Here is a 27,262-nt window from a genome sequence, read left to right as displayed (position 1 = left end):
GCTCCGCCCCCCGACGCGGCCCGTCAGCGGCCGAGCAAGGTTTTGCCTCACTCGCCCGCAGCGTCAGGCCGGCAGCAGCTCGAGAAGCGGTCGTGCGGCAGCATGAGTGCAGGCTCTGATCCCGTGGTCATCGTCTCGGCGGCTCGGACCGCCATAGGTAAGTGGCCGGCGGCGGTTCAGCCGCGGGGACCCCGGAACCCCTGGGATGCCCCGGAACAGGCACCCCGCGCCTTCTCGGGCCTGCCGGCGGGCAGCCCAACCCCGTCCTCGCCCGGTGAGGCCTACTCCGCTTCACGTGCTCTGATTGGGTCCCCGGGTAGAACCACCGTGCCGCTCTGCATTCCCATTGGCTGGCGAAGGTAGGCGCTCTCTTTCGAGTCCTCTGGTTGGCCAGCTCCTGGAGGAACCATGTCAGCCCGTGGCCGCAGGGGCGGGGTCGCTGGGTGGTCTGAGCGGAGCCGCGCTGGTGAATGGAGGATTCCTGAGAATTGCCTTCCGATGCGTAGCGCCGTAGAGATTTCAAAGCCCCTGGGCGTGCGGGACCGTGGACCCCTTTTGTTAGGGAAGCGTGGGCCGAGTCCGTCCGCTGGCACTTGGGAAACGGATGCGGGGGTTTCCCGCCGGTCCGCTCGGGACCCGCTCGACCCGCGCTCGGCCCCCTCCTCATCGCCCGAACCTTCCCTTCTTCCCCAGGCTCCTTCAATGGTGCCTTAGCCACCGTCCCTGCCCATGACCTGGGCGCCGCCGTCATCAAAGAAGTCCTGAAGAGAGCCGCTGTGGCTCCCGAAGAGGTGTCGGAGGTCATATTTGGACACGTTTTGGCAGCAGGTAACTCCTCAGAGATCCCGGCGGAGGTCAGGTTCATTGGAAGCAGCCCTTCAACACCCCCTCACACCTCCCGCTCCCGAAACTTAAGTCTTAACTCCGGAGATCTGCTCGCGGAGTTCCGTCTGTTGGGATTCTTCTGTTGCCCCCCCGCCAAGCCCCCGCCCCTAGCGGCTGCCCGGCTCAGCACCCTGCGACTTTCCTAGGCGTTTCCCGATGAACCTAGACTAGACCACGGGCCTCCATTACCTTTTCCATTCTTTAGAACGAGGCCCAGCCTCATCCATCAGAGTATACACGGCCCTCCGTATGCCCCTGAAGTGTCACGCATTTAGCAAAAATGTATGAATTCTTCCTTTGTGCCCTGCACTGTGCTAGGTGCTGCGGAGAGTGCTCCAACAGCACAGGTCAAGTCCTTGCCCCCAGGCCCCATAAGGCTCTCTTCCTGCTCCTCACAGGGCTGTCACTCCCTGGGTTGGGGACAGGTGAGTCACCAAGAACGCTCCAGTCTCACTTCTGGTTCCCACTGAGTCTGCAGACCAGTGACCACTGACAATTCCTAGTTGGTTATTAACAACTAGATTCATGAGGGGCACTCCTCCTGCTTCTGTTCCCTCTCTCGCTCTGTCTCTCTCTGTCAAATAAATAAATAAGATCTTAAAACAACAACAACAGGGCGCCTGGGTGGCTCAGTCGTTGGGCGTCTGCCTTTGGCTCGGGTCATGATCCCGGAGTCCTGGGATCGAGCCCTGCTTCGGGCTCCCTGCTCCGCGGGAAGACTGCTTCTCCCTCTCCCACTCCCCCTGCTTGTGTCCCCTCTCTCGCTGTGTCTCTCTCTCTGTTAAATAAATAAATAAGATCTTTAAAAAACAACAACAACAACAACAAACAAACAACTAGATTCATGCTCACTCAGGAGCATAAATTCTCATTGTTCCCAGTGGTAATTGGTAATGCTCACTTAGAACCAACTTTTGTCCTTACCCTGAGACCTGGCCCATTCTTTTGTTATATTCACTTTATAGTTTTGTAGTTCCAATTCCTGATTCTCCTTTCTGAAATTGTCCTTAGGGGCTATAAAGTTGGAGCCTACCACTTTCTCATGACTCTCAAGGGCTTTAAAATATGTAATATTCTCAAACTGGCTGCCTTCTGCCCACATCCTCCTTCCTTCCCAGACCCACGATCCAGACTTACTCAGTTGCCATAGGGTCCATCATGCTGGTTTCTCTGTTATCTCCTCCACATCTGTCCTCTCTAGGATCTCCACATTATTATAATACAAATAATAGCTATGTTCATTGAGGACCTGCTGAATGCTGGGCCTTTAAAGCACCCGGCTTAGTGCTTTCATTGCTTTATTGAATCCTGTCAGTAAGTCCGTTGAATCATATTATCCGTTCTGCAAATGATTAAATGAGATTTTCAAGGGCACAGTTTAAAGTGCAGCTAGTATTTGAACCCTCATCTGTCTGACTCCTTAAGCCTAGGTACCCTCCACAATCCTGTAAAAATATTACCTGGGCACCTGCTGTTCTCCAGGCACTATTCTTTCCACTAGGGATAAGCAGTGTTCATATCAGATAGAAATCCTCATTCTCATGGAACTCATATTCTGCTAAATGCCAGGCTATTAGTTAATTATGTGTAACACTCATTTCTTACCTTGAAGATGGGGGTTATGAATAGACACATAATATTTTTATGAAGGAGTTATTTACTTAAATGCATATGTAATTAATTGTAGCTTCAAAAGCAGGAGCCTTAAATAATATCTTTTTTTTTTAATTTTATTATGTTATGTCACCATACAATACATCATTAGTTTTTGATGTAATGTTCCACGATCCATTGTTTTCGTATAACACCCCGTGCTCCACGCGGTACGTGCCCTCCTTAATACCCATCACCGGGCTAACCCATCCCCCCACCCCCTCCCCTCTAGAACCCTCAGTTTGTTTCTCAGAGTCCATAGTCTCTCATGGTTCGTCTCTCCCTCCGATGTCCCCCCTTCATTTTTCCCTTCCTTCTCCTAATGTCCTCCATGTTATTCCTGATGTTCCACAAATAAGTGAAACCATATGATAATTGACTTTCTCTGCTTGACTTATTTCACTTAGCATCATCTCCTCCAGTCCCATCCATGTTGATGTAAAAGTTGGGTATTCATCCTTTCTGATGGTGGAGTAATATTCCATCGTACATATGGGCCACATCTTCTTTATCCATTCATCTGTTGAAGGGCATCTCGGCTCTTTCCACAGTTTGGCTGTTGTGGACATTGCTGCTGTGAACATTGGGGTGCATATGGCCCTTCTTTTCACTACATCTGTGTCTTTGAGGTGCAATTGCTGGGTCATAAGGTAGCTCTATTTTTAATTTTTTGAGGAACCTCCACAGTTTTCCAAAGCGGCCGTACCAACTTGAATTCCCACCAACAGTATAAGGGGGTTCCTCATTTCTCCACAACCTCTCCAACATCTGTTGTTTCTTTCCCTGTCCATTTTTGCCCTTCCAACTGGTGTAAGGTGGTATCTCAATGTGGTTTTGATTTGAATTTCCCAGATGGCTAATGATGATGAACATTTTTTCATGTGTCTGTTAGCCATTTGTATGTCTTCTTCAGAGACGTGTCTTTTCATATCTTCTGCCCACTTTTTGACTTGATTCTTTGTTTTTTGGGTGTTGAGGTTGAGAAGTTCTTTATAGATCTTGGATACCAGCCCTTTATCTGTAGTGTCATTTGCAAATATCTTCTCCCATTCTGTGGGTTGCCTCTGTTTTGTTGACTGTTTCCTTTGCTGTGCAGAAGCTTTTTATCTAGGTGAAGTCCCAAAAGTTCATTTTTGCTTTTGTTTCACTAGCTTTTGGAGATGTATCTTGAAAGAAGCTGCTGTGGCCGATGTCAAAGAGGTTACTGCCTATGTTCTCCTCTAGGATTTTGATGGATTCCTGTCTCACATTGAGGTCTTTCATCCACTTTGTGTTTATCTTTGTGAATGGTGTTAGAGAATGGTCGAGTTTCATTCTTCTGCATGTGGCTGTCCAATTTTCCCAGCACCATTTATTGAAGAGACTGTCTTTTTTCCATTGCATGTTTTTTCCTGCTTTGTCGAAGATTATTTGACCATAGAGTTGAAGGTCCATATCTGGGTTCTCTATTCTGTTCCATTGGTTTATATGTCTGTTTTTGTGCCAATACCATGCTGTCTGGGTGATCACAGCTTTGTAATATAGCTTGAAATCGGGCAACGTGATTGCCCCAGCTTTGTTTTTCTTTTTCAACATTTTCTTGGCGATTTGGGGTCTTTTCTGATTCCATACAAATTTTAGGATTGTTTGTTCCAGCACTTTGAAAAATGTCATTGGAATTTTGATCGGGATGGCGTTGAAGGTATAGATTGCTCTGGGTAGCATAGACATTTTAACAATGTTTATTCTTCTGATCCATGAGCATGGAATGTTTTTCCATCTTTTTGTGTCGTCTTCAATTTCTTTCATGAGTGTTCTGTGGTTCCTAGAGTATAGATCCTTTACCTCTTTGGTTAGGTTTATTCCGAGTTATCTTATGGTTTTTGGTGCTATTCTAAATGGAATCATTTCTCTAATTTCTCTTTCTACAGTTGCGTTGTTAGTGTATAAGAAAGCAACTGATTTCTGTGCGTTGAGTTTGTATCCTGCCACATTACTGAATTGCTGTATGAGTTCTAGTAATTGGGGGTGGAGTCTTTTGGGTTTTCCACATAAAGTTATCATGTCATCTGCGAAAAGAGAGAGTTTGACTTCTTCTTTGCCAATTCGAATACTTTTTATTTCTTTTTGTTGTCTGATTGCTGTTGCTAGGTCTTCTAGTACTATGTTGAACAGTAGTGGCGAGAGTGGGCATCTTGACGTGTTCCTGATCTTGAGGGAAAGGCTCTCAGCTTTTCCCCATTGAAGATGATATTTGCTGTGGGTTTTTCATAGATGGATTTTATGAACTTGAGGAATGTTCCCTCTATCCCTATACTCCGAAGAGTTTTAATCAGGAAAGGATGTTGTATTTTGTCAAATGCTTTTTCTGCATCAATTGAGAGGACCATATGGTTCTTCTCCCTCCTCTTATTAATGTGTTCTATCACATTGATTGTGTTGAACCACCCTTGCATCCCGGGGATAAATCCCACTTGGTCGTGGTGGATGATCCTTTTAATGTATTGTTGGATCCTATTAGCTAGGATTTTGTTGAGGATTTTGGAATCCATATTCATCAGGGATATTGGTCTGAAATTCTCCTTTTTGATGGGGTCTTTGCCTGGTTTGGGGAATAAGGTAATGCTGGCCTCATAGAATGAGTTTGGAAGTTTTCCTTCTGTTTCTATTTTTTTTGAAACAGCTTCAGTAGAATAGGTATTATTTCTTCTTTGAATGTTTGGTAGAATTCCCCAGGGAATCCATCAGGCCCTGGACTCTTGTTTTTTGGGAGGTTTTTGATCACTGCTTCAATCTCGTTACTGGTTTTTGGCCTGTTTAGGTTGTCAATTTCTTCCTATTTCAGTCTTGGCAACTTATAGGTTTGGAGGAAGGCCTCCATTTCATCCAGATTGCTCAGTTTATTGGCATATAGTTGTTGATAATTTCTAATAATTGTTTCTATTTCCTTGGTGTTAGTCTGATCTCTCCCCTTTCATTCATAATTTTATTAATTTGGGTCCTTTCTCTTTTCTCTTGGATAAGTCTGGCCAGTGGTTTATCGATCTTACTAATTCTTTCAAAGAACCAACTTATAGTTTTGTTGATCTGATCTACTGTGTTTCTGGTTTCTAATTCATTGATTTCTGCTCTAATTTTAATTATTTCTCTTCTAATGCGTGGCTTAGGCATCGTTTGTTGCTTTTTCTCTAGTTCTTTAAGATGTAGAGTTAGTTGGTGAATTTGGGATTTTTCTATTTTTTTGAGTGAGGCTTGGATGGCTATGTATTTCCCCCTTAGGACCTCCTTTGCAGTATCCCATAGGTTTTGGACCGATGTGTTTTCGTTCTCATTGATTTCCATGAATTGTTTAAGTTCTTCTTTGATTTCCTGGTTGACCCAAACATTCTTGAGCAGAGTGGTGTTTAGCTTCCAAGTAAATAATGTCTTTTTTTAATTAACTAGCATGCTATGAGTTTAATTCAGGGGTATTTTGATTCCTTTTTTTTTTAAGATTTATTTATTTGAGAGAGAGAGTGTGTGTGCACGGAGAGGGGCAGAGGGAGAGAGAGAAACTTCAATCAGGCTGCTCGCTGAGCTTGGAGCTCGCCTTGAGGTTCAGTCCCAGGGCCCTGAGATCATGACCTGAGCCAGAATTAAGAGCCAGCCGCCTAACCAACTGAGCCACTCAGGCGCTCCTCATTCTGTCTTTTTAATAATTTCTCCTGTATCTGTTTTCAGTCTCAGGGCTACCAGTCTAATCCCAGATACAGAACACCGTGATGAATATAATCTCTAAATTTTTGTCTGTGACCCATGTGCTGGTTTTTGCTAACAGACTCACTGAGGAAAGGTACTAGGTGTGGGTGTATCTGAAATTGGCAATAGAGTGACCATTGTAAAAACATTGATCCTTTGATAATAGACAATGGGTACTGAGAATATTCGAAACTTTCCACTCCATTCCCTTCCCTGCTACGATTATGTGTGTAATGTATTTCTTCCCATTCCCTGAAGGAGGTCCCCACAGTTGAATTATAGAAAGGTATTTGTCAGTTCTGATTTCGTACATGTCTTGTTACATAACCAGTTAAGCAGGTGTGATGAATATCAAGGAAGGGAAGAAGTTTTCCTCTTTAACCCTCTTACCATGCCAGATGTCTTAAGCCATGATCATGGAAGCTCATACCCCTAGTTAGAAACATGAATAATGCCCGAGTTCTGCCCTGTGTTTAGAAGAGAGAGTGTGCTTATTCAGGCCCTGTCAGAAGATCACCAGAAGCATGTTTCCTTCTTATGATATTAATAACTTCCTTGTGTAAAAGAAAGCTTATGTCCACAAACAAAGGATAATCCATATTCAGGGGCCCTACTGGCAAGTATAGAGTGGCCATGGGCCTTTTTCTGTCTGGTTGGGAGTGTGGCTTGGGTCAGCTTGACTGGGAAGTGACAGGAGCCCAGTTGTTAATCTGATATCTGTGCCCTTTCATCTAAATATTTTGCCCTTCTCTTTGATTGCTGTGAGGTCTCTGTGTTCCCTCTGCCAGGTTGTGGGCAGAATCCTGTTCGACAAGCCAGTATGGGTGCAGGAATCCCTTACTCGGTTCCAGCATGGAGCTGCCAAATGGTCTGTGGATCAGGCCTAAAAGCCGTGTGCCTTGCAGCCCAGTCAGTAGGGATAGGAGACTCCAGCATTGTGGTTGCAGGAGGCATGGAAAGTATGAGCAAGGTAAGCCTCTGGAGAGATGGCTGTCACTCACCTCTCACTAATAAGCTCATGTCCGTACCATAGCGGAGTAAACTGACCCATAGCAGAGCTGAAACCAAACAGTAAGCCCTGAAAAAATTGATTCAACTTTGAATCCCTATCTGGATGGTTTTATTTTTATTTTTTAAAAGATTTTATTTACTTACTTGAGAGAGAGTGAGCGCATGAGCTGGGGGGCAGGAGGGGAGGGGCAAAAGAAGAGGGAGAAGCAGGCCCCCCACGGAACAGGGGGTTTGACACGGGGCTGGACCCCAGGACCCTGGGATCGTGACCTGAGCCCGAGGCAGACCTTGACTGACCGAGCCCCCCAGGCGCCCCTCTACCTGGTTGTTAATTAGTCTTCCAAGTTGCACGGGAGATCCAGGTTGTAGAAAAAGCGCATCAGCCAGTGTGACTGGAACAGAATACACTTTTTTCCAAAACGTTACCAAAGCATAAAATATTTTCTGAATTAGACCTATAACATTAGTCAGTTGGTATCCCTATCTCAAATTTTCTCATTATGGGGAAAAGTCAAAAGCAGGTGTTTTGACTTACTGACCTGCCCTTGACAAGGAGGACCCCAGGGACCCAATTTAGTTGACCTTTGGGAAGCATAGAATGTGGGAAAGAGGACCAGGTGGGATTTGTTTCACCAAGGTCCAGCCCTCAAATTGGCATGGCAGTGAAAAGGAAGAAGTATACCCCCGGCTTCCTACAGGTAGTTCAGGGTCTGACCTGGGGATCCGCTAGACGGAGGCCGATTCGGCTCAGCAATTGCTGAGGCCCAGGAGGCGGTAAGTGGAAGGTACCAAACGGCATCAGAGTGACTGATGGGAGTGCACCAGTGTCTGTGTGGTACTTCACAGGTGCTCTTATACATAACCGCCACAGCAGCCCTTAGAGGGTAGGTGGTATCGTTCCCAGTTTACAGATTAGGAAACTGAGGCCCAGAGCCAGAATTCAAATACAGATCTTCTGACTCCCAAATGTTTCCATCCTATTATAGCTGCTGTTGAATTGGTAGGAGTTAAGAAGATCCCCACCCAGAAATCCCTTCCCATTAGTTAATTAGGCAACCTGATTATTCTCATTTTAGGCATTATGTCTTTTATCAAAATAAGGGACACACTGTTAGCATCTTTTATGCTTTTAGATGAGCTCCTCATTTAACAGATAACTTGTTGCCTCTTTGGAAAGAATAAATGAGGTCCTTAAGGAAATAGGACACAGAAGGGAGAGATTTGGTGGTAAATGGAAATAGGTAGGTAGGAGAGTAACAGCTTCTCGGGAGTAGGCAGGATAGAGTAGCCTTCCGATTCCAAGGGTCTTCAGGTCCCAGACCCTGGGTGGGGAAGAGGGTGGGCCAGAATTGTGGAGAAGGGTCACAGAGGGGGGTCTAGGTGAAGACTGAGGAACCACTGGATAGTTGAGTGGGACCCTATGAGGAGGACTAGTCAGACCATCCTAAATCCATTTGTATTTCTTGTTTCCAGGCTCCTCACCTGATTCATTTGAGGGCAGGAGTCAAGATTGGGGAAATGCCACTGGCCGACAGCATACTCTGTGACGGGCTTACTGACGCATTCCAGAATTATCACATGGGCATTACAGGTAAGGCAGACACAGCCGAAAACAGACCAAGTGCAGAAAGGTTTACAAAAGATCCTATAATCATCAGCTTTGCAGGTGCTTTCCTCTTGAAGGGCAGGGACCATGTCCTGATCCTTCTGCATCACGGATGGCAGGGCTCCTTCCACTTTGCTGAGCCCAACTGAGGAAATAGCCTATGTGTGTGTCGCCCCCCCCTCCCCCCCCGCCCCTGCTGTGACTCCTTGACCTTTGCAGTTTAGGGGTGGGTGGGGCTTCTGAGCTCTGAGCAATCTCCCATTTTACTATGGGAAGAAACCAGGGCCCACGAACCGCGGTTGTGTGGCCAAGGCAGTTATCAGAGATGACTGGGTACTTCTGGTGCCTCACGCTGCCTTCTTTGTGCTGTGCAACCCGGCCTTCCTTAGTCGCCTGCGGTTCAGGTGAACCAGCAGAGCAGCCAGAAAATCCAACGACCTCCTGTCTTTCCTGCTTTTAGAACATAAAACTCAAGAACAGAAGGGACATTTCATTGTAGTTGAAGAAACAAGCCCTGAGAGGTTACACACCCTTAAATGTATGTGGCAGTGGCTCTGGGTCTAGGAGAAGTAGAAATCAGACGGAAGTCAGATGAGAAAGTGGGGGAAAGAGCAAGAGTCTAAGCAGAGGGGACAGTGTGTGTCAAGGCAGAGGAGTAGTGAGGAGCTAAGGCGTCTTGGCCCCCATGAGCTAGAGCGGCAGCAGGGACAGCTAGAGAGTGTGGCCACACCCCGGCAGCCTCTGTGTGCACCGGGCCGGGGTCTTCCTGGTCGTCGAGACTGGGCCAGCGGTTCTCAAAGTGTGATACGACAGCCTACTGTCTCAACGTCACCAGAGGCTGTCCCTGAAAATCCAGCTCCCAAGCCCTTTCTGAGGTGTTTCGGGCTGAATTACGACCTTCCAGAAGTCCTATGTTGAAGCCCAAACTGCAGGACCTCAGAACGTGACTGTGTTTGGAGTCAGGGCCTTTTAAGGAGTAATTAAGTTAAAACGAGGCCTTTACCGTGGCCCCGAATGCCGTCTAAGTGGCAGCCTTGTAAGAAGAGGACGAAATACAAGAGATATGAGCGCGGGAGAAAGACCGTGTGCGGACTCAGCGAGAAGGCGGCTGGGAGCGAGGCCTCAGGATAAAACAGACCTGCTCACACCTTGATCGGGGATGAGAAAATAAATTTCTGTTGCTTTAAAAAAAAAAAACCACTCAGGCCAGGATGTAGTAATTAGTAAAGACTAGACTCCCTAATATAGACAGATATAAAACTGGTCAAAATATATCAAGCTACTGTTTTCAAATATCAACCAACAATCATATAAGACTGAGATTCTTTTTTTTTACACGCTGCTGGGGCCCTTATTTGTGAGGACCTTCCAGAACCCTCCATATTCCCACTCGAGGCTCAGCCCCCAGTACCCCACAGCTCGGCCTCCTGCAGGCTTCTGGCAGGGGGTGTCTGGAACAATCCAAATTAGCAGCCGCCCCCCACTCCCCTTCTCTCTGGTTCCGGACAAAGCCTGTCACTCCAGGGAAGGTCCTGCATGATCTCCACAGTGGTGTAGGCATCTCCAGTGGGCGTGGCCTCCAGAGCAGGCTGTGGGGGATGGTTGCCAGGAACTGCCATTTCACTGGCTGCTCCCCGTCTCTTGCTGGCACCTCCTCTGCTCCTGGAGGGCTTGTTCTAACAAGGGTAGATGCATTCCTTTCACACAAGTCAGTACCCAGGCCTTCCCCACGGAGCCTCCGTCTGATGCCTATCAGCTCTTTCCTCCTATCAGCCTCGGGAAACCCTTCCTCCTAGATTTATATGGAGGAACATGTTGTTCTTCCATTTCTGGTGTCCGAGCTCCCCAAGGACAAGGTACTGCGAGGCTAACTGGGCTTGGAACGGCTCCACCAGCTTGGAGCAGACCAGGACCCTGTGCTGTCGGATCCGTGCGGAGCCCCCAGGGTCATTCGGGATTGAGTCATGTCCCAGAGCCACAGCCTGCCGAATGTTCTCAGTGTGCCCACGTCCGGAACTTGGCCCAGGGGAAGTAATAGATCCCAGGTTTGGGTAGCATCCGAAATAGTTGAGAGGGCTGTTTGAAGATTCCTGTCAGGGCACTGGGGCCTCGGCTTCCCTCTTTCTGCCCCACAGAATCCCATGATCAGGGAGGGGCGGGTTAGCAGAGCACCTAGCTTTCCCCCACCCAGAGCAATTTTGTTGCCCTTCTTCTGGGGTCCCCTCCCCAGGGGCTGCTCTAGGGCTCCCCTGGACGAGAGTGGGGGACTTGCCCACACCAGCCCCACCTCTACCTCAAATGTAGTCAGTTGCAAGACTGAGATTCTTTTTTTTTTTTTTTTTAAAGTAGGCTCCACACCCAGCGTGGAGCCCAGCGTGGGGCTTAAACTCATGACTCTGACATCAAGACCTGAGCTGAGATCAAGAGTTGGATGCTTGACCGACTATGCTACCCAGGTGCCCCGAGATTCTTGAAAGAAGGGAAAACTTCACTGTCACTGACTTTTTACCTGGGGGGATGGTGGCCATTGAACTGGGGAGGCCAAGGTCAGAGTTTGGAGCTGCTGAGATTCCTGGAGTTTGAGGGGCAGAGTACTGGAGAGAAGGAAGCTAGGAAAGGAGCTCCAGAAATCTCCATAAGGGTTCCCTCAACTCTTGGGTCAAATACTCAGCTATGCATGTGTAGGACAACACCCTACCAGGTCCAGTAGAAACAGCTTCTAGGGAGTTGTGAATTGATTACTTGGAGACATAGGAGTTCTGACCCCGCAGAGTAGAAACTTTACTGAACCCACTGGACACTCCATTGACATCTCAGAAAGACCACAGTTTAGGGGCAGGGTCCCTCTAGCCCCAGAGTAAGGACTACTCTAGACCCAAACTAATAAGCTTAAAAAAATAAGCTTCAAAAGGATCCAGATGATCTGCCAGTATGTTAATGGGAATGAAACTCAGTGTACTTGCTAAAGATAACAAAATCCGGATGTTCAACAGTATAGCAACTGTAATGTCCAGCATCCAATAAGAAAATCAGGAATGTGAAAAGTAGTGGGTGAAATTGGATGAGGAAGAAGGCATTTCATCATAATGTCAAAATAACTTCCCATAACTTCCTAATTAATTATAAATGGAGGAACACCTGGGTGGCTCAGTCAGTTAAGTGTCTGCCTTCAGCTCAGGTCATGAGGGTCCTGGGATCGAGCCCCACGTCTGGCTCCCTGCTCAGCGGGGAGTCTGCTTCTCCCTTTCCCTCTGCCCCTTGCCCTGTTTGTGCTTTCTCTCTCGGTTGCTCTCTCAAATAAATAAAAATTAAAAAAAAATTATAAATGGAAAAATAGTAACTTTACAGTGTAGAGACACTTTAACCAAGTGATCAAAGCTCACGCCACCCGAGATCAATAATATCACAAGTATCCTGATTAAGATTCACTGAGAAGGTCATGTCAGTGGGATACCTGCTTTTCTGCAAAATCTTAATCTAATCTTGAGGAAATCTGAAACCTAAATTGGAGACATTTGATAAAAGAACTGGCCCCTGCTCCTCAAAAATATCAAGATGAAGAAACACAAAGATAGTGTGAAGAACTGTTCCAGTAAAAAGACACTAAAGAGACTGACAGTGAAGTGCAGGGCATGATCCTAGACTGAACATACAAACTAGCCACAGAGGACATCCCTGGGACGCGTGGACATCCCTGGAATATGGACCAAGAATTAGATAATAGGCCTGTGTCAGTGTTAAATTTCCTGATTTTGAGAGCTGTGCTTATGTAAGAAAATGGCCGTTTGGGGGAAATACACAATGACATTAAAATTTAGGGATAAAGAGGCATGATTATAACTTTTTCTCAGATGGTTCAGAGAGAATGATGAAGTAAATGGGGCAAAAATATAAACAGTTGGTGAATCTGCATGAAGGACATTTCTGAAAGTTGACAGTTACATAGAAAGGAAAAGAGGAAGGAAGCAAAGAAAAAAATGACTTCTTAAGAGTCACTGCGGCCTCCCCGAAGTCACTGGCCGTGGGAGGCCGGACGGCTGCAGAGCACTGTCCCAGCCCGGCAGCGGGCCTGCTCGTGTGCGGCGGGGGCTGCAGTGCTCGGTTTCAGGTGAAAAACTTGAGCTACTAAAAGCCAGTTCCTGAAAATGTTTGTCTTTCGCTTCATTATTATTATTTTCTTTCACAGCTGAAAATGTAGCCAAAAAATGGCAAGTGAGCAGAGAAGATCAGGACAAGTTTGCCGTTCTGTCCCAGAACAGGACAGAAAGTGCACAGAAAGCTGGCTATTTTGACAAAGAGATTATACCAGTTTTTGTATCTTCTAGAAAAGGTGAGTATATAGATTGTAATGGTTTGAACATTGGCGTGCCTATTTATGCGTAAGAAAAAATAATACACAAAAAATAATACACAGGAATGTCTATACATCGTGTCTTAGTTATGTCTTTCCGGCTGCAAAGAAAAGATTGATCTTGGATACGCCTGAAAATGGCAGGGTGGGGGTCTTGTTTCTGGGGTGCTGGAGGGTGAAGAACATGGGACACTGTGTCAGCACTGAGCACTCCTGGTCCCAGAGTGTCCACACCGTTCTGTAGATGGAGCAGGTTTTGTGTGAGAAACTGGAGCATTGGCTCCAGTTTGGCTCCGGTTGTTAGGAGGCAACAGTGACGTTTTGCCCCTCCAGGTGCAATCTCCTCAGAGGTGAACATCCATTACTTCCTGTATGTATCTGCATACATTTCATATTTCATGAGGTTGCGTGTTTTGGGGTCCTTTGCTGTTACCGAATATGGAATGCTCCGGTCAAAGAGCTGTTACTGAAAACTGTCCTGTTGCCCATAAGTGCCATTGCTTACGTCCAACCCTTAGGAGATTGCCTTTGACCTTCCCTGATCATGTCGGTTTGTAACCAGCAAGTCCTACGCTCCACACCTTATCCACCTTTTGCACAAAGAACTGCCTTCCTCAGAAAGGGCTGTGGTTGTGGAAGACACTTGGAAGTATCTCATGAGGACAGTGCTTATGAAATGTTTGAACATGCAACTTTTTTATGTGTGCTTTCCCGTTGGAATGAAAGTGTTTTTTTAATAAACCTTCTTTCCATATCTGAAGCCTCACGCATCATGTCTGAGGACTCCACCATTCCTAATACACTCACTGCCATCTCTGTACTAATTTTGGTTAATTCATCTTCCTTTGCTCAGGTCTTACTGAAGTGAAAGCGGATGAATTTCCTCGCCATGGGACCAACATAGAAGCTGTATCCAAGTTAAAGCCTTACTTTCTTACAGATGGAACAGGGACGGTCACCCCAGCTAACGCTTCAGGTTAGATTTCCCAAATGGCACGTGGGGGAAAACCATCTTCTGCTCGGTCTACCAAATTAATGCCTTTTTCATTCATTATTTATGTACGAATTATGCTAAGACCTTTAGTTGCTTGAAGGGAAGAGGTAGTTTCTCATATTTGATCATTACTTATCATCGCCCTATTTTCAACTTAACCTATACATTAAAGAATGGATTTGACTTCCTGACATCCTAACTAGACCTACGAATGAAAAAGCAAACTAGGGAACCACAAAGTTTAATCTCCTACCTTGATGCTTTTCCAAAACCAGAAACGCACAATGCCTTATGTGAGAGCAAGGCTCTTTCTCCCATTTCTTCTCATTACTCTTCCCTCCCCCAGTCTTTTAATCTTTCCACTTTCCTTGGTTAGAATGTTCTGTGGTCACTTAGGTCATATTGCCAAACTTAGCATTTCTAACTACACTGTAAAACAGGAATTATGGCACATGACTTTGCCAAGCTGTACTAAGAATAATTGAGTGCATGTCTTCAGGTGTTAGAGAAAGTAGACACGGGTATAGAACTTAATGAGCCTTTCAAAAATGAAGACGTTCTTATTTTACAGGAATAAATGATGGTGCCGCAGCTGTGGTTCTTATGAAGAAGTCAGAGGCTGCTAATCGAGGACTCACACCGTTAGCACAGATAGTTTCCTGGTCACAAGTAGGTGTGGAGCCTTCCATCATGGGGACAGGACCGATTCCAGCAATAAAGCAAGCTGTGAGTTTAATTCTGAATGTTAGCACCTGTTCTGTTGGTAGAACGAACCTCTTCGGGACCAGACCAACACCCTGTAATTCCCTTTTCAGTTTCGCCTTCTTAAACCTTGGCTCAGATCCTCTCCACTCCAAAATGCCAAGGTTGAGCTTTTGTTTATCCCTATCAGATTTCATTTGCTTTGTTTCTCTTGTATGAGTCTTCCCATTGGCCTTCAATGAGCTTGTTCATTTAGTTTTCTCTCTCTAGTCTCCTTCCCTGCCAAAAACAGCCGAGAACATTTGGATCATAACACTTCTTAGTGGAACCGATGCGTCACCTAGATCATCTCACCTACGCTTAAACATGTTACTGCTTCAAAACTTTTAAAATCCAGGCGGATGTTTTATCCATAGTCTTAGAATTGGTATCACTAGGTTCATGTGGGAACCCTTAAGAGACCCTTTAATATCACAGTCTGTTGTTCTGGTATCTACAAGAAAGATTCCACCTGGGCTTTTAGACCTCTGTTCCATTCATCTTTCCCTTAGGTTGCAAAAGCAGGTTGGTCCCTGGAGGATGTGGACATATTTGAGATCAACGAAGCGTTTGCAGCCCTCTCTGTTGCAATAACTAAAGAACTGGGATTAAAACCGGAGAAGGTAAGCCCGAGCAGGCAGTCGCCAGGACAGCAGGCGGGTGAATATTTGCAATGCAAACTTGATTGCAAACCGCAAAACCCAGGTACAGAGCCCCACAGCGTGGCAGGTACTGGCCGTCTTGTTAACTGGGCGCACACTGGGAAGCTCCGGCTGGGATCAGGAGTTATTTTATTGCTTCCCAGGGTGAAACCCCTGGACTCCATTCACTTTTGACACAGAGCATTGTGACTCTTCTGAACTAGTAAGGTAGGGTGGATGTCACATGGGTATAAAGTTCCTAAGCAGTTAAAATAAAAGTGGAATTTGAAAGGAGAGTTTACTGGTGTAACGTTAAAAGGGAAAAGATAATTTAGGATTTTTACCCTATATCCAGAGAATAAATGGTATGTATCTTTTCCCTCTTAGGTCAACATTCAAGGAGGGGCTATAGCCTTGGGCCACCCTCTTGGAGCATCTGGCTGTCGGATTCTCGTTACCCTGTTACACACGATGGAGCGGAAGGGTGGACACCGTGGTGTTGCTGCCCTGTGCATCGGGGGTGGGATGGGCATAGCAATGTGTGTTCAAAGAGGATGAAATTGCTTAACAATTAATCATGCCTAAACTCAATTGGAACCTAATCTCTTTTTAAACTAATAAGGTACTAAGTTTACAGTATGTGAAATCACAGGACCAAAGTGACGATGGAAACCATCTTTCATAAGAAGCCAAGGCTTGAGAGCTTGTTATTTTTTAATGTGTAATACTCGAGGAACAAGAGAAGTGCATCCAACCATTGTTTTAAATAAAAGAGAAAGCAGATCAGTCATCAAGGGCCCCCGAGTGAACGGCATCTTCGTAACCTCCATGCTTGTCCTCTTTGCTCTCAGGGTGTAATTTGATGAGGTCATCAATTCGCAGAATGGTAATTGCAGCTTCTGTTGCAAACTTCAAACTCTTCACTTTCACTATGGTTGGTTCAAATACCCCTGCTTGTTTGTTGTCTCGAGGTTTACCATTAACCAAATCAAGACCAATCCTGCAATTAAAAACACAAACGCTAAACAGGTTCTTATATAATGCAGACCTATCCCATTCCAGCTCTTTAAATCTGGAATTTAAAGAGCCCTGGAAAATGTTGGGACCTTATGGTAAAGGCCAGAGGATAAAGATACTGTTTCTAAACATCATTTAACATCTTAAACAGGGACTGCTTAAGAGGATCCAGATCACCCCAAAACTCCCCGCTCTGCCTCTGTGGGACCCTTGTATAGGTACAGGAACTACCCAGAGAAGCAGGAAGAGATTTGGGAATCAGGGATGCTAACTAAAATATACCCATGCTAGGGGCGCCTGGGTAGCTCAGTTGGTTAAGCCACTGCCTTCGGCTCAGGTCATGATCCTGGAGTCAGGGGATCAAGTCCCGCATCGGGCTCCCTGCTCAGCAGGGAGTCTGCTTCTCCCTCTGCCCCCTCTCTCGCTCATATAAATAAATAAAATCCTTAAAAAAAAAAAATAGACCCATGCTAATATAATCACTAGCTATCATCTTTTAATTTAAAACAAAAGCTACACATAGAATACACGGGTGACCATGAAAGAGACAAACTGTATGCTTACCATTTTAGATTTTTGCGTTCTGGGTTAACTTGAGCCTCATTATGGAAAGCTCTTAACTTTGCAACCAGATCTGTGGAGTCTTGGGCAGCATTAACTGCCAGTGTGTTGGGAATAACAAGAAGAGATCTTGCAAACTCCGCGATGGCAAGCTGTTCCCGAGACCCCTGAGAAGAAAGACGAGCTGTCATCACAAAAAAACCCGCAGCAGCAGTGCCGGCCTCAGAGAAGGCCTTATCAACCAAATGCCAAGGATGGTGTCCCATACCCTTCTTGAAAAAAACACGTTATTAGATGTTCTTACCATGCTGGTTGCGTAGTTCTCAAGGTATATGGAAAGGGCTGCTTCTACAGCACCCCCACCTGGAACCACGGATTTTGACTCCAAAACTCTCTTCACCACACAAAGAGCATCATGTAAAGAGCGCTCCATCTCGTCACACATGAAATCATTTGCCCCACGTAAGATAATTGATGCAGATGTACGAGCCTTAGTGCTATTCAAAAAAATAAAGGTAGAATTCTGATGTCAGTAACTTTTATAAAATAAATCTACACAGAAATTCACTGTAAGCACCTTAACTGATTCCTGCTCAAACAGTTCATTCAGACACAGAGCAGCAGTGTCTGGGCCGCACAGAGGAGATGAAATGGTCACTCCACCTCCATTAACCACGGCCTAACATTGTTCTCTCCCATGCGTATAACCGCTCCTATCACTGAAAGACTAGAGCAGCAAATCAATGGGAGGGTGACCTACTAATAAAATCTGTACAGCTTTGTAATTTAGAAAGCAGCTTACTTTTTGATCAAGATCAGCTCATCATCACAAATTCTCTCCTGTACCACCTCTTCAGCTTGTCCCAGCATTGAAGCTTCAAAAGTTTCTTCTCCTTCCAAATTGGCCAGGGTTGACAGAACAGTTGCTATTAAAATGATGACAAAGATCTGTAAACATGGTTTTCCTATGAATGTTTTCATATCCGGTCTTAAATTCAGAAACATGACAAAAGCAATGTATAGATGCAAATTTAAGGTTTACAGTTAAGCATCAGACAAACCACTGTCCTTTTATCCTAACATGGAACTATGTCATTTTGAGGTAAAGAAATTCAAAGAACTTTTCCAGTAACATGAAAAATGGCTAAGATGTATCTGTAGCACAAAGCATTTAAGGGAGTAAGTAAAAACTTTATAATATTTTTGAAGCTGCTTAGAACATTCCAACATAAAGAGACATGCTGGTGTATATGGTAACGTGACACACCGCCGCTGGGAGCCAACAGAAGCCCTACCTCCAGAAGCTTTAGCGATGCGTTTGAGGTCCCTTTTTAAAACTCTTCTAACTGCCATAGCTCCTGTCTCCACAAAATACTTCAGACACATGTCGTCAATTCCACCGGTGGTTAGAATAACGTTGGCACCAGTAGCCAGGATCTTCTGGATCCGCTCCTTGGTGATATCAGATTCTCTACAGAGACAGGATAACCCAAAGTTATCTTTTGTGTTGTTAATCTAGTTCTAACTTCCATTAAGTACTTTCCACAAAATAAGTGCACATTAAATTACATCAAACATTCTTTCCCTTCTGTGATCAAAATTTAAATCAATTTACAGAAAGTTCAAATAATTTAAAATTATCACTTGTCTCCCCCACCCCAATGGGAGTTCCTAACCAAACACTGTGGTCAGGAAGGGAACAGTGACCCTGCCTTTAGGGATCTGGCAGGGAAGCACTGTCAACCATGCTCTGAAAAAGTTACTACAATGGAATGCAGAGATGGTGAGAGGCCAGGCTCCAGCCTGCCAGGTGAGACCACGAAAGCCTGAAAGTCTGGAGTTAAGAGGGGTGCAGCATTGGAATGGCCAGAGGAACCAGAAAACGGAAAACCTTTTGTACGGATGCTAGAGTGTGGACTGTTAGTAAGTTTAATATTTCTAAATAAGAGTATTATCAAATCTGTCTTCAAAAGGATGCCCTGACGTCAGGGTGGAGAGCCCGCACTGGCAAGATGGAGGAGGAGTGAGGTGAGGAGGTGAATGGAGACCGAAGACCATGTCTGAGGAGAACACATGGTCTGAACAGAAGTCTGAGTTTATGGTTGAGGTGATGCGGAGGGTCAGCCAATGGCTCCTGGGGTAAAATGCTGCAGGATGAGAAAGAGTCCAGTTTTCAAGAGGTACACCTGAGGCCCCTGTGTTCTTCACGCGAGCCTGCCAAGAGGCAAGCAGACACAGAACGGAAATCATAAGCGAGCTATGGGGAAGGGTAACAGATTTGAAGAAGGCAAAATACAGATCACTGAAATAATCTCACTTACCAAAGAATTTTTAAGGTAGAATGAATTCAAGATGAACCTCAAATTAACCTCCCCAAGAATACTGAGCTAGATGCCACACTGTGGGCAGGAGCTGCGAAGCCAAGCACATCCTTCAAGGCTCTGCCTTTAGAGCTTACGGTCTGAGCCCTACAAAATCGTGCTAAGGCCCAGGAAGATCAAGTACAGAACTCATGGCAGAGTAGAATTTAGATTGAAGGAGAAAAGCAAAGCTGCTTTGAGAGACTGGCCAGCTAAAGAATAAGTAAAAAATTAACCAGTCAAAACCAGTAGGCTGAGAGTATGTCACAGGCAGAGCAAAGAACATTACTAAGGACCAGCAGGGTAAGTTTGGAGGATCTTAGTTCCAGGTGTGGCCAGACCACAGTGAAAAAAACATGTAAGAAATTAAAAAAAAATCTATTCCAGAGCCATGGGAAACCTACAAAAAGCTCTGCCCTTGGAAGTGATGAGGTCAACGTGGCTGCTGTGTGGAAAACAGTCTGGGAGAGGGAACGAGAGTGAAACCCCAGTTGGGGCGCCTGGGTGGCTCAGTCGGTTAAGCGTCTGCCTTCAGCTCAGGTCATGATCCCAGGGTCCTGGGATCGAGCCCCGCGTTGGGTTCCCTGCACCACGGAAGTCTGCTTCTCCCTCTCCCACTTCCCCTGCTGGTGTTCCCTCCCTCGCTGTGTCTCCCTCTGTCAAATAAATAAACAGAAGTTAAAAAAAAAAAAAAAGGGTGAAACCCAGTGACCAGCTTGGCTTGGCTGCCCCTACAACAGCCTTGGCAAGAGATCTGATTAGGGATTAGGGGAAAGGCACGAGGTACAAAGAGGAGTTAAGAATATTTCCTAGTTTCCTCTGAGGGTCCTCAACACTAAAACGGCAAAAGTAGATTTATGGGTACCACCTTAAGTTCAGCTTTAAACATTGACTTGGAGATGCATAAGAAGTGTTCATAGGTGTCCGGAGCTCAAACAGATTTGGAAGTCTCCAGCACAGAAATAGTATCTGAAGTCCTAGGAGTGACAAGGAGTTACCCCGGGGATAGCAGAGCAGACCCTGGGGCTGCCCAGGCAAATACAGACGGGGCAGTATCACAAAGCCACTCACCACTTCTCCAAGTGTTTCAAGAGAGTAGTCAACCAGCTCGATAAAGGTCAAATGAAGATTCAAAGTGTCTAGTGAATTTTACCCTAGGCACCACTAGTGACTTTAGCAAATGGTCTTCCACTGGAGAACAAAACAGAACTGAGAAGACGAAAAATAAAGTATAAGAACACAGTTTTTCTATAAAAAACGTGGGATATCCAGCTGTGAAGAGATGGGGAAGGATGGGGGTACCGGGAGCAGGAGGCTTTTATTTCTGGTTAAGAGAGCTACAAAGGGGCTGCAAGTGGAATTTAGAAAAGGAATAGAACTAGCAACGGAATAGAAATGGAATAGAACTAGTAACGGAAGATGCAGCTTGAGAACACTTACACTAGAGGAATTTGGTGGAAGAAAGGACAATTTCAGTTTATTGGTAAGAAAAAAGTACATATGCAGATCTAAAAGGACAGAGCATGCCTGACTCTTGGCACAGATTTCTTGTAGGTTTGGGTCAGTTTCTGTTTATTTTTTAACAAACCAACTAACCATTAAAAAATATGTGAACGATATGGGTCAAATGGAAGCAGGCAGGCAAACTGAACTCTAGGTCTCCAGCATGCTAGCCAATCAATAACCACGTAGTCTCCCTAGCACCTGGTGTGCAGCAAGCATGCAATCAGCACTACACTGTTATCTGAAGAGCCATGTTCTTGGACGTATTTTTAATGTTAATCACACACAGAATCAAAATTTTCATAGTACTTTTATACCAAATCTATCTTAAAACACCAAGTCACCACCATTTTCTAACTTTCCAGCAAAAGTTTGACTTCGGTTAAAAATTAATTTTTCGGGAAGCCTGGGTGGTCAGTTGTTAAGCGTCTGCCTTTGGCTCAGGTCATGGTCCCAGGGTCCTGGGATCAAGTCCCACATCGGGCTCCCTACTCTGCGGGGAGCCTGCTTCTCCTTCTGCCTCACCCCCTGCTCATACCCCCACCCTCTCAAATAAATAAATAAAAATCTTAAAAAAAACAAGTTTATTTACTTACTTTTTAATTTATTTGACACACAGAGAGAGAGAGCACGAGCACACAAGCAGGGGGAGTGACAGGCAGAGGGAGAGGGAGAAGCAGGCTCCTCACTGAGCAGGGAGCCTGATGCGGGGCTCGATCCCAGGACCCTGGGATCACGACCTGAGCCGAAGGCAGACACTCAACCAACTGAGCCACCCAGGCGTCCCAAAAATAACCAAGTTAAAAATAAATAAAAATTAATTTTTCAAGTCCTCCAAGACACCCACACTTAAGATAATCAATCCAGTTGCATTATCACCATCCTCTGCTACCTGGCAACTGGTTGATTACTTGCTGTTACCTAGGAAGTGTGACATTCCTTGTTTTTATTTTTTTAAAAGAAGATTGCATTGGGGGGGCAGGGGGCAGCAGGGACAGGCACACTCCCTGCTGAGCACAGAGCCCATCATGGGGCTCCATCTCAGGACTGAGATCACGACCTGAGTCCAAGTCAGATGTTTAACTGACTGAGCCAGCCAGGTGCCCCACTCCTTGTTTTTAGTATACTTTTTTACTGTCACCTGCTCTAAAAGAAGTATAATTTACAAACACCTCTTTCAAAGATCAAAAATAAACTCTCAACATACCTCTGTCTAATCTGGTCCAGTTTCTCAGGGTCTGTAATAACCACCTGTACACCAAGCTTCATTTTTGTTTTCTGCAGGCTGAAGTCAAGGCAAGCAATTTTTGCATTAACTATTCTTTTGGTCATGCCTATAATTAAACAAATTAAATCCTTTTATAAGAACTATAAAAATGTTACATTTTATAAAACACAGCTATTCTTAAAGCATAATAAAAGCAATGACATTAAATTTACTATCCTTAAAGATAGAAATTTACATTTTTATTACATTTAACCCTACAAACAAATTTTTATGGCCTCTACCCATGTACTTTAACTTGCCTTTTTCCTAAGTTTTATGTGCTTAAGTTACACAAGCGAAACTGAAAACCTGGATGTAAAATTTCCTTTTCCCCTGCGCTTCCCTAAAGAACAGTAAGTGCTAGTCTTGCATAGCTCACCTGAAGGACATACATAGTACGTAGTCCACAAAAAGCAAACTTCAGCCTTTAGTATCAAATCCTAAGCCTTACCCTGGGATCCCACCACACAGTTGAGTGCATAGCCACTGATGAGCATACTCTCCATCTGACTTCTCCCATGAGCTTTCAGAACATTAACGGAATTGACTGGGTAGCGAGGCTGGCCTCTTACATCTGTGTATTTAACTGCAAGTACAGCATCTACTACCATATTGGCAAAAAAATCACCATTTCTAAGCCAAGAGTTAAGGAGAACAAGAGACATGGAATGGATAATGGGTGCACACAAAAATCAAGGGAATTCAAAGGCACTTTTAGCAATCTCATCAAAGAAACAAGCATTAATCATGCCATCAAAATACTGGAGTACTATTTATCATTGCTTGCAATTCATATTACTACGACACTTTATTTAATCTCTCCCCCTAGAAAAGCAAGGAAGGGAGCAAATAATTTCAATACAGTTATCACTCAATACAAAAACTAACCAAGATCTTGCTTTTAAAAAAGCCTAAACTTGATTCAACCATCACAAGGATACATTCCAATGATTTTGGAAGACATCGATGTCTTAGCAGCATTGATCAGGCAATCTCTTCCAAGTTCATCTGTGTTAATAATTAGATTTTCACTGATGTATCGTACTGCCTCCCTGTTTGAAGTGTGTGAGAGAAAACATTTATAAATTCACTACTCAACTTTTTTTTTATCACTGTCAAAATGTGTTAGGCACAAATTTTCTGTTTGGCCATTTCATATAGGAGGAGGACACAAATAAATCCTCCCTCTTCAGATCATGGCAATTTTAATCTATCCCATAAGCATAGCCACCAAAATCTATTATTGGGAGAAAATGTGGTAGTCAAATGGGAAAAAAAAACACACTAGCCCCACTTCTTACTTCAAATATTACTACAGAACAGCACTTTTTCAAAATAAAATTTAGTCATTAACATTTAAACAACACAAACTGTTTACAACTGTAACATCACATAACTGTAAAATTTTCTCTGAATGCAAACAAGCTTACTTGCAAGCAAGTCGATAGCCACTAATAACTGATGTGGGATGAATTTTCTGTTTGACTAGTTCATCTGCATTTTTAAGAAGTTCCGCTGCAATGATAACCTGTTAAGAAAACATTCATTGCTCTTAGTCTGACAACATGTGCAATGCATATGTAAAAACAACACTAAAATGATCAGCTTTATCAACCAAAATGGTGATGGCAAATAACTGTTTATCGGGAATCTGAAAAAAAATATATAACTGTACAGTTTTTTTTTTTTTTTTTTTGAGAGGAGAAGAGAGAATCTTAAGCAGGCTGCATGGAGCTGACATGGGGCTAGATCTCACAACCCTGGGATCATGACCTGAGTCAATTAAAGGACTGTGCCACCCAGGTGCCCCTTACAGTGTTTTATATGCAAATGGCCAAAAGCTGATAGGAGCCTGAAAACTGTTCTGGCTTACAAACCAGTTCTGCAGAACAATAGTAGAGAACTACACATCTACTACCTTTAAAAGATTAAGTGCTCAACAGAAACCAACTGAAGCCTCTACTACTATTACCTACACTGTTTCAGATTATTGGTTTATTTTAAAAACCATTCTTCTATTGGTGTATACACACACACACACACACACACACAATGGAATATTACTCAGTCATCATAAAAGAAGAACTTACCATGTACAAGGGCATGGATGGAATTAGAGGATATTATGTTAAGCCAAGTAAGTCAATCAGAGAAAGACACTCATATGATTTCACTCATGTGGAATTTAAGACACAAAACAGGATCACAGGAGGAGGTTAAAACAAAATAAGATGACAAAGGGGGAGACAAACCGTAAGAGACTCTTAATCTTAGGAAACAAACTGAGGGTTGCTGGAGGGGAGGTGGTGGTGGGTGGGGGATAGGGTAATTGGGTGATGGACATTAAGGAGGGCATGTGATATAATGAGCACTGGGGGTTATGTGCAACCGATATCACTGAACTCTACTTTTGAAACTAATAATACACTACGTGTTAATTAACTTAAGTAAAACTGAAAAAAAAACCATTCCTCTAAAGACATTAAAAAATCAAAAACTGCTGCTTCTGGGGAAATTATAATCACTTTATTTTTAATAATATTGTAACCAAGTTACTTAGAAACTATTTTTGTTATTTCAGAAGAGGTACATTCCATTTTTTCATGGTTTGAACTTTAATCTTGAAATATAAACATTTCCTCCAAAAACCACTGCCTGTTTCTTTAAAGCTATTATTTGCTCCTTACCAAACAACAGTGTTTCTATACTACAAAGCACACTACATCGGTTTGCGAGATGATCCTGAGAAGTTTGTATCACGTTATTGTTCCTGTTTACTTTCCTGCACTCCCACCGTGAACTCTTGAGATTGCCCATCAGCATTTAATATAAAACATCTTTTTTTTCTGGTTTAAAGCCAGTAACATTCTTCCCCTAGCTAGCTATAAAGAGATTTTTAGGAACTTCTAAGTTTCAGGTAGTGAGAGGAGAAAACTTTTTTTAACGAGGGGCTTGAACTCAGGACCCTGAGATCAAGAGTCAGACGCTTAACTTACTGAGCCACCTAAGCAACATAAAAACAGAACTTAAAAAAAAAAAAAAAATCCTCTGTATGCGATGTATACATACTGTTGTAGCTGAAAAACTCATGAAACTTGTGAAAATCCACATTTAAAATGAGTCAACTATATTATCTCTTAAGTTTCTCTTCTTTCAACAGTACAAACTAGCCATAAGTACTGATTTTCAAATTCTGTTTCTGAATCATTATGCCAGAAACAACTTGAATTTTCTCCCTTAAATATATAACTTATTTCTGACTCAGAAACAAATGACTTGCTTATGGCTTCACTTTGTCGGAAGTTCAATTTTAGGAAAACAACTAATCTACAGCCATCTACCAGGTGATAAACTACCTACCACTGAGGTGGTTCCATCTCCCACTTCTTTGTCTTGCAGATCAGCTAGCTCACAAAGAACTTTAGCTGCAGGATGTTCTACCTCCAATAACTTCAGGATAGTTGCACCATCATTAGTAATGGTTACATCCTAAGAAATTTGCAGGGAAGAAAAAAGACAACACAATCACTGGCAAACACAGGGCATCCTTTAAATTAACACAAACCCATTATCACCTTTACCACACCTTCCAATACCAGCATTGTGATAAAAACAGAATTCACATAGCTAAATGCTTAAGCACTGTTATTTTCCTTTAAAATAACAAACAGGTGTACTTACACCAATATCATCCACCAACATTTTATCCAAGCCAACTGGACCAAGAGAGCTTTTTACAATATTGGCAATGGAAGCCGCAGCCATAACTGTAGAAATGAAAAAAAAAAAAAAAATAAATCCACTGCCCCAAATGACATCCAACAGCCTCCGGATTTCCCAAATCTACAAATCTATCCTAATTACTTAAAATAAGATGGGCAGGCATCCACACATTCAAGGTGTTCGCGCTCTCAAGAGGTTCAACAACAAATGTCTTAATTCGTACCGTTTGCTAGGAAAAACGCATTTTAAGTACCACGCAGGCTAACGTTCAACTGAAATTTCCTCAACCAACTGCACCGTGAAAACCTGTCAGCGATGGGTGGGTCAGAACCGGAACTGGGCACGGAGCACCCGGCATCTACTGCAGATTCGAACCAATGGGGTACAATGGGCAAGTCATCTGGATTGCGGCCATTCGTTCCTCAGCGAAACGAGCAGTTAAGACTAGTCTTTTCTGGGTAATGGTCCTAAAACGAGGCGCAAAGGTTGAGATACACGCTCATGCTAGTTAGAGTCGGAACCCAAGAGGCGCAGGGCACCCGGACCAAAGGGGATTCGAGGCGTGACCGGCACGTGTCACTGCAGGGAGCTGGCTCTCCAGGTCCGGGAGCGCTTTTCCAGTTCCAGAGCCTGGGCATCCGCTGCCCAAGCAGACGCAGCGGGACAGATCCCCAAAGCGTGCGGGGCTCTCCGGAATTCCTCGCCTGCGGGGAGAGGGCGCTGCCGCCCCACCGCGAAGTGGCGAGACACGCGCGGTCGGACCCCAGGCCCTCTCCCGGGAGAAAAAGGAAAGGCACTGCGCCCGCAGCCGCACACCGCCGTGGGCCCGGCCCAGGCCTTGCTCGCCCTTACCGTTCTGGGAGCGGATCGCCTCCCCAGTGCTGCGGTCTCCGAACACGGACAAAGGCCCCTCCATCTTCGCGGCGGCGTACACGTCGAGCGGGAAAGCAGTGTCTGGGTCCCTAGGCTCGGCGGCGGCGGCGGCGGCGGCGGCTAAAGCGTGGAACAAGCCCGAACGAGGCCGCGAAGACTGCTGGGAATACCGGTCCCCCCGCCCGGCCGCGGGGCAGGGCGGGAAGGAAAGAAGGGCTAGGCGGGGAGCGTAAAGTGCGGAAGAGCAGGAAGGGAGGAGCCGGGAGAGGGCGGGCTCAGCATTTCGCCCAATTAGAGAACGAATAAGAAGGGCACGCAGGCAGGAGAACGGAAGTAAGGATCTTGCCGGGGAGAAGGAA

At 44.7% G+C, this 27,262-nt stretch overlaps 3 protein-coding genes and 2 non-coding genes across 5 annotated transcripts; 1 reads left to right on the top strand and 4 right to left on the bottom strand.

The window, feature by feature from the left end:
• Positions 1 to 21: 21 nt before the first annotated feature.
• Positions 22 to 16,389, top strand: ACAT2 (acetyl-CoA acetyltransferase 2). The gene is made up of 9 exons (XM_028103297.2): positions 22 to 157; positions 694 to 828; positions 7,044 to 7,225; positions 8,740 to 8,857; positions 13,059 to 13,202; positions 14,077 to 14,199; positions 14,789 to 14,943; positions 15,471 to 15,581; positions 15,987 to 16,389. Exons 1-9 carry the CDS (start codon positions 103 to 105, stop codon positions 16,155 to 16,157), a joined length of 1,194 nt encoding a protein of 397 aa, XP_027959098.1. The 5' UTR covers positions 22 to 102; the 3' UTR covers positions 16,158 to 16,389.
• Positions 10,493 to 10,930, bottom strand: LOC114209260 (CST complex subunit TEN1). The gene is given in 4 exon segments (XM_088024232.1): positions 10,493 to 10,612; positions 10,687 to 10,793; positions 10,796 to 10,894; positions 10,897 to 10,930. Coding segments are annotated over 4 exon segments (360 nt in total).
• On the bottom strand, positions 16,296 to 27,105 carry TCP1 (t-complex 1). Its single transcript, XM_028103296.2, has 12 exons — positions 26,883 to 27,105; positions 25,989 to 26,074; positions 25,668 to 25,796; positions 23,738 to 23,835; positions 23,249 to 23,359; positions 22,759 to 22,940; positions 22,248 to 22,374; positions 18,473 to 18,648; positions 17,980 to 18,103; positions 17,482 to 17,674; positions 17,181 to 17,344; positions 16,296 to 16,599 (listed from the first exon to the last, which is right to left on the bottom strand). Exons 1-12 carry the CDS (start codon positions 26,944 to 26,946, stop codon positions 16,383 to 16,385), a joined length of 1,671 nt encoding a protein of 556 aa, XP_027959097.1. The 5' UTR covers positions 26,947 to 27,105; the 3' UTR covers positions 16,296 to 16,382.
• Positions 17,799 to 17,928, bottom strand: LOC114209372 (small nucleolar RNA SNORA20). The gene has a single exon (XR_003609343.1). It is a non-coding gene; the product is annotated as a small nucleolar RNA SNORA20 (small nucleolar RNA).
• Positions 23,442 to 23,581, bottom strand: LOC114209373 (small nucleolar RNA SNORA29). Its single transcript, XR_003609344.1, has one exon. It is a non-coding gene; the product is annotated as a small nucleolar RNA SNORA29 (small nucleolar RNA).
• Positions 27,106 to 27,262: the final 157 nt, after the last annotated feature.

This window comes from Eumetopias jubatus, unplaced genomic scaffold (genome assembly GCF_037043125.1).
Source record: "Eumetopias jubatus isolate StellerSeaLion01/CBP00866 unplaced genomic scaffold, mEumJub1_p1.0 scaffold_6, whole genome shotgun sequence".
NCBI lineage: Eukaryota > Metazoa > Chordata > Mammalia > Carnivora > Otariidae > Eumetopias > Eumetopias jubatus.
This window is presented reverse-complemented; position numbering and strand designations above follow the sequence as displayed.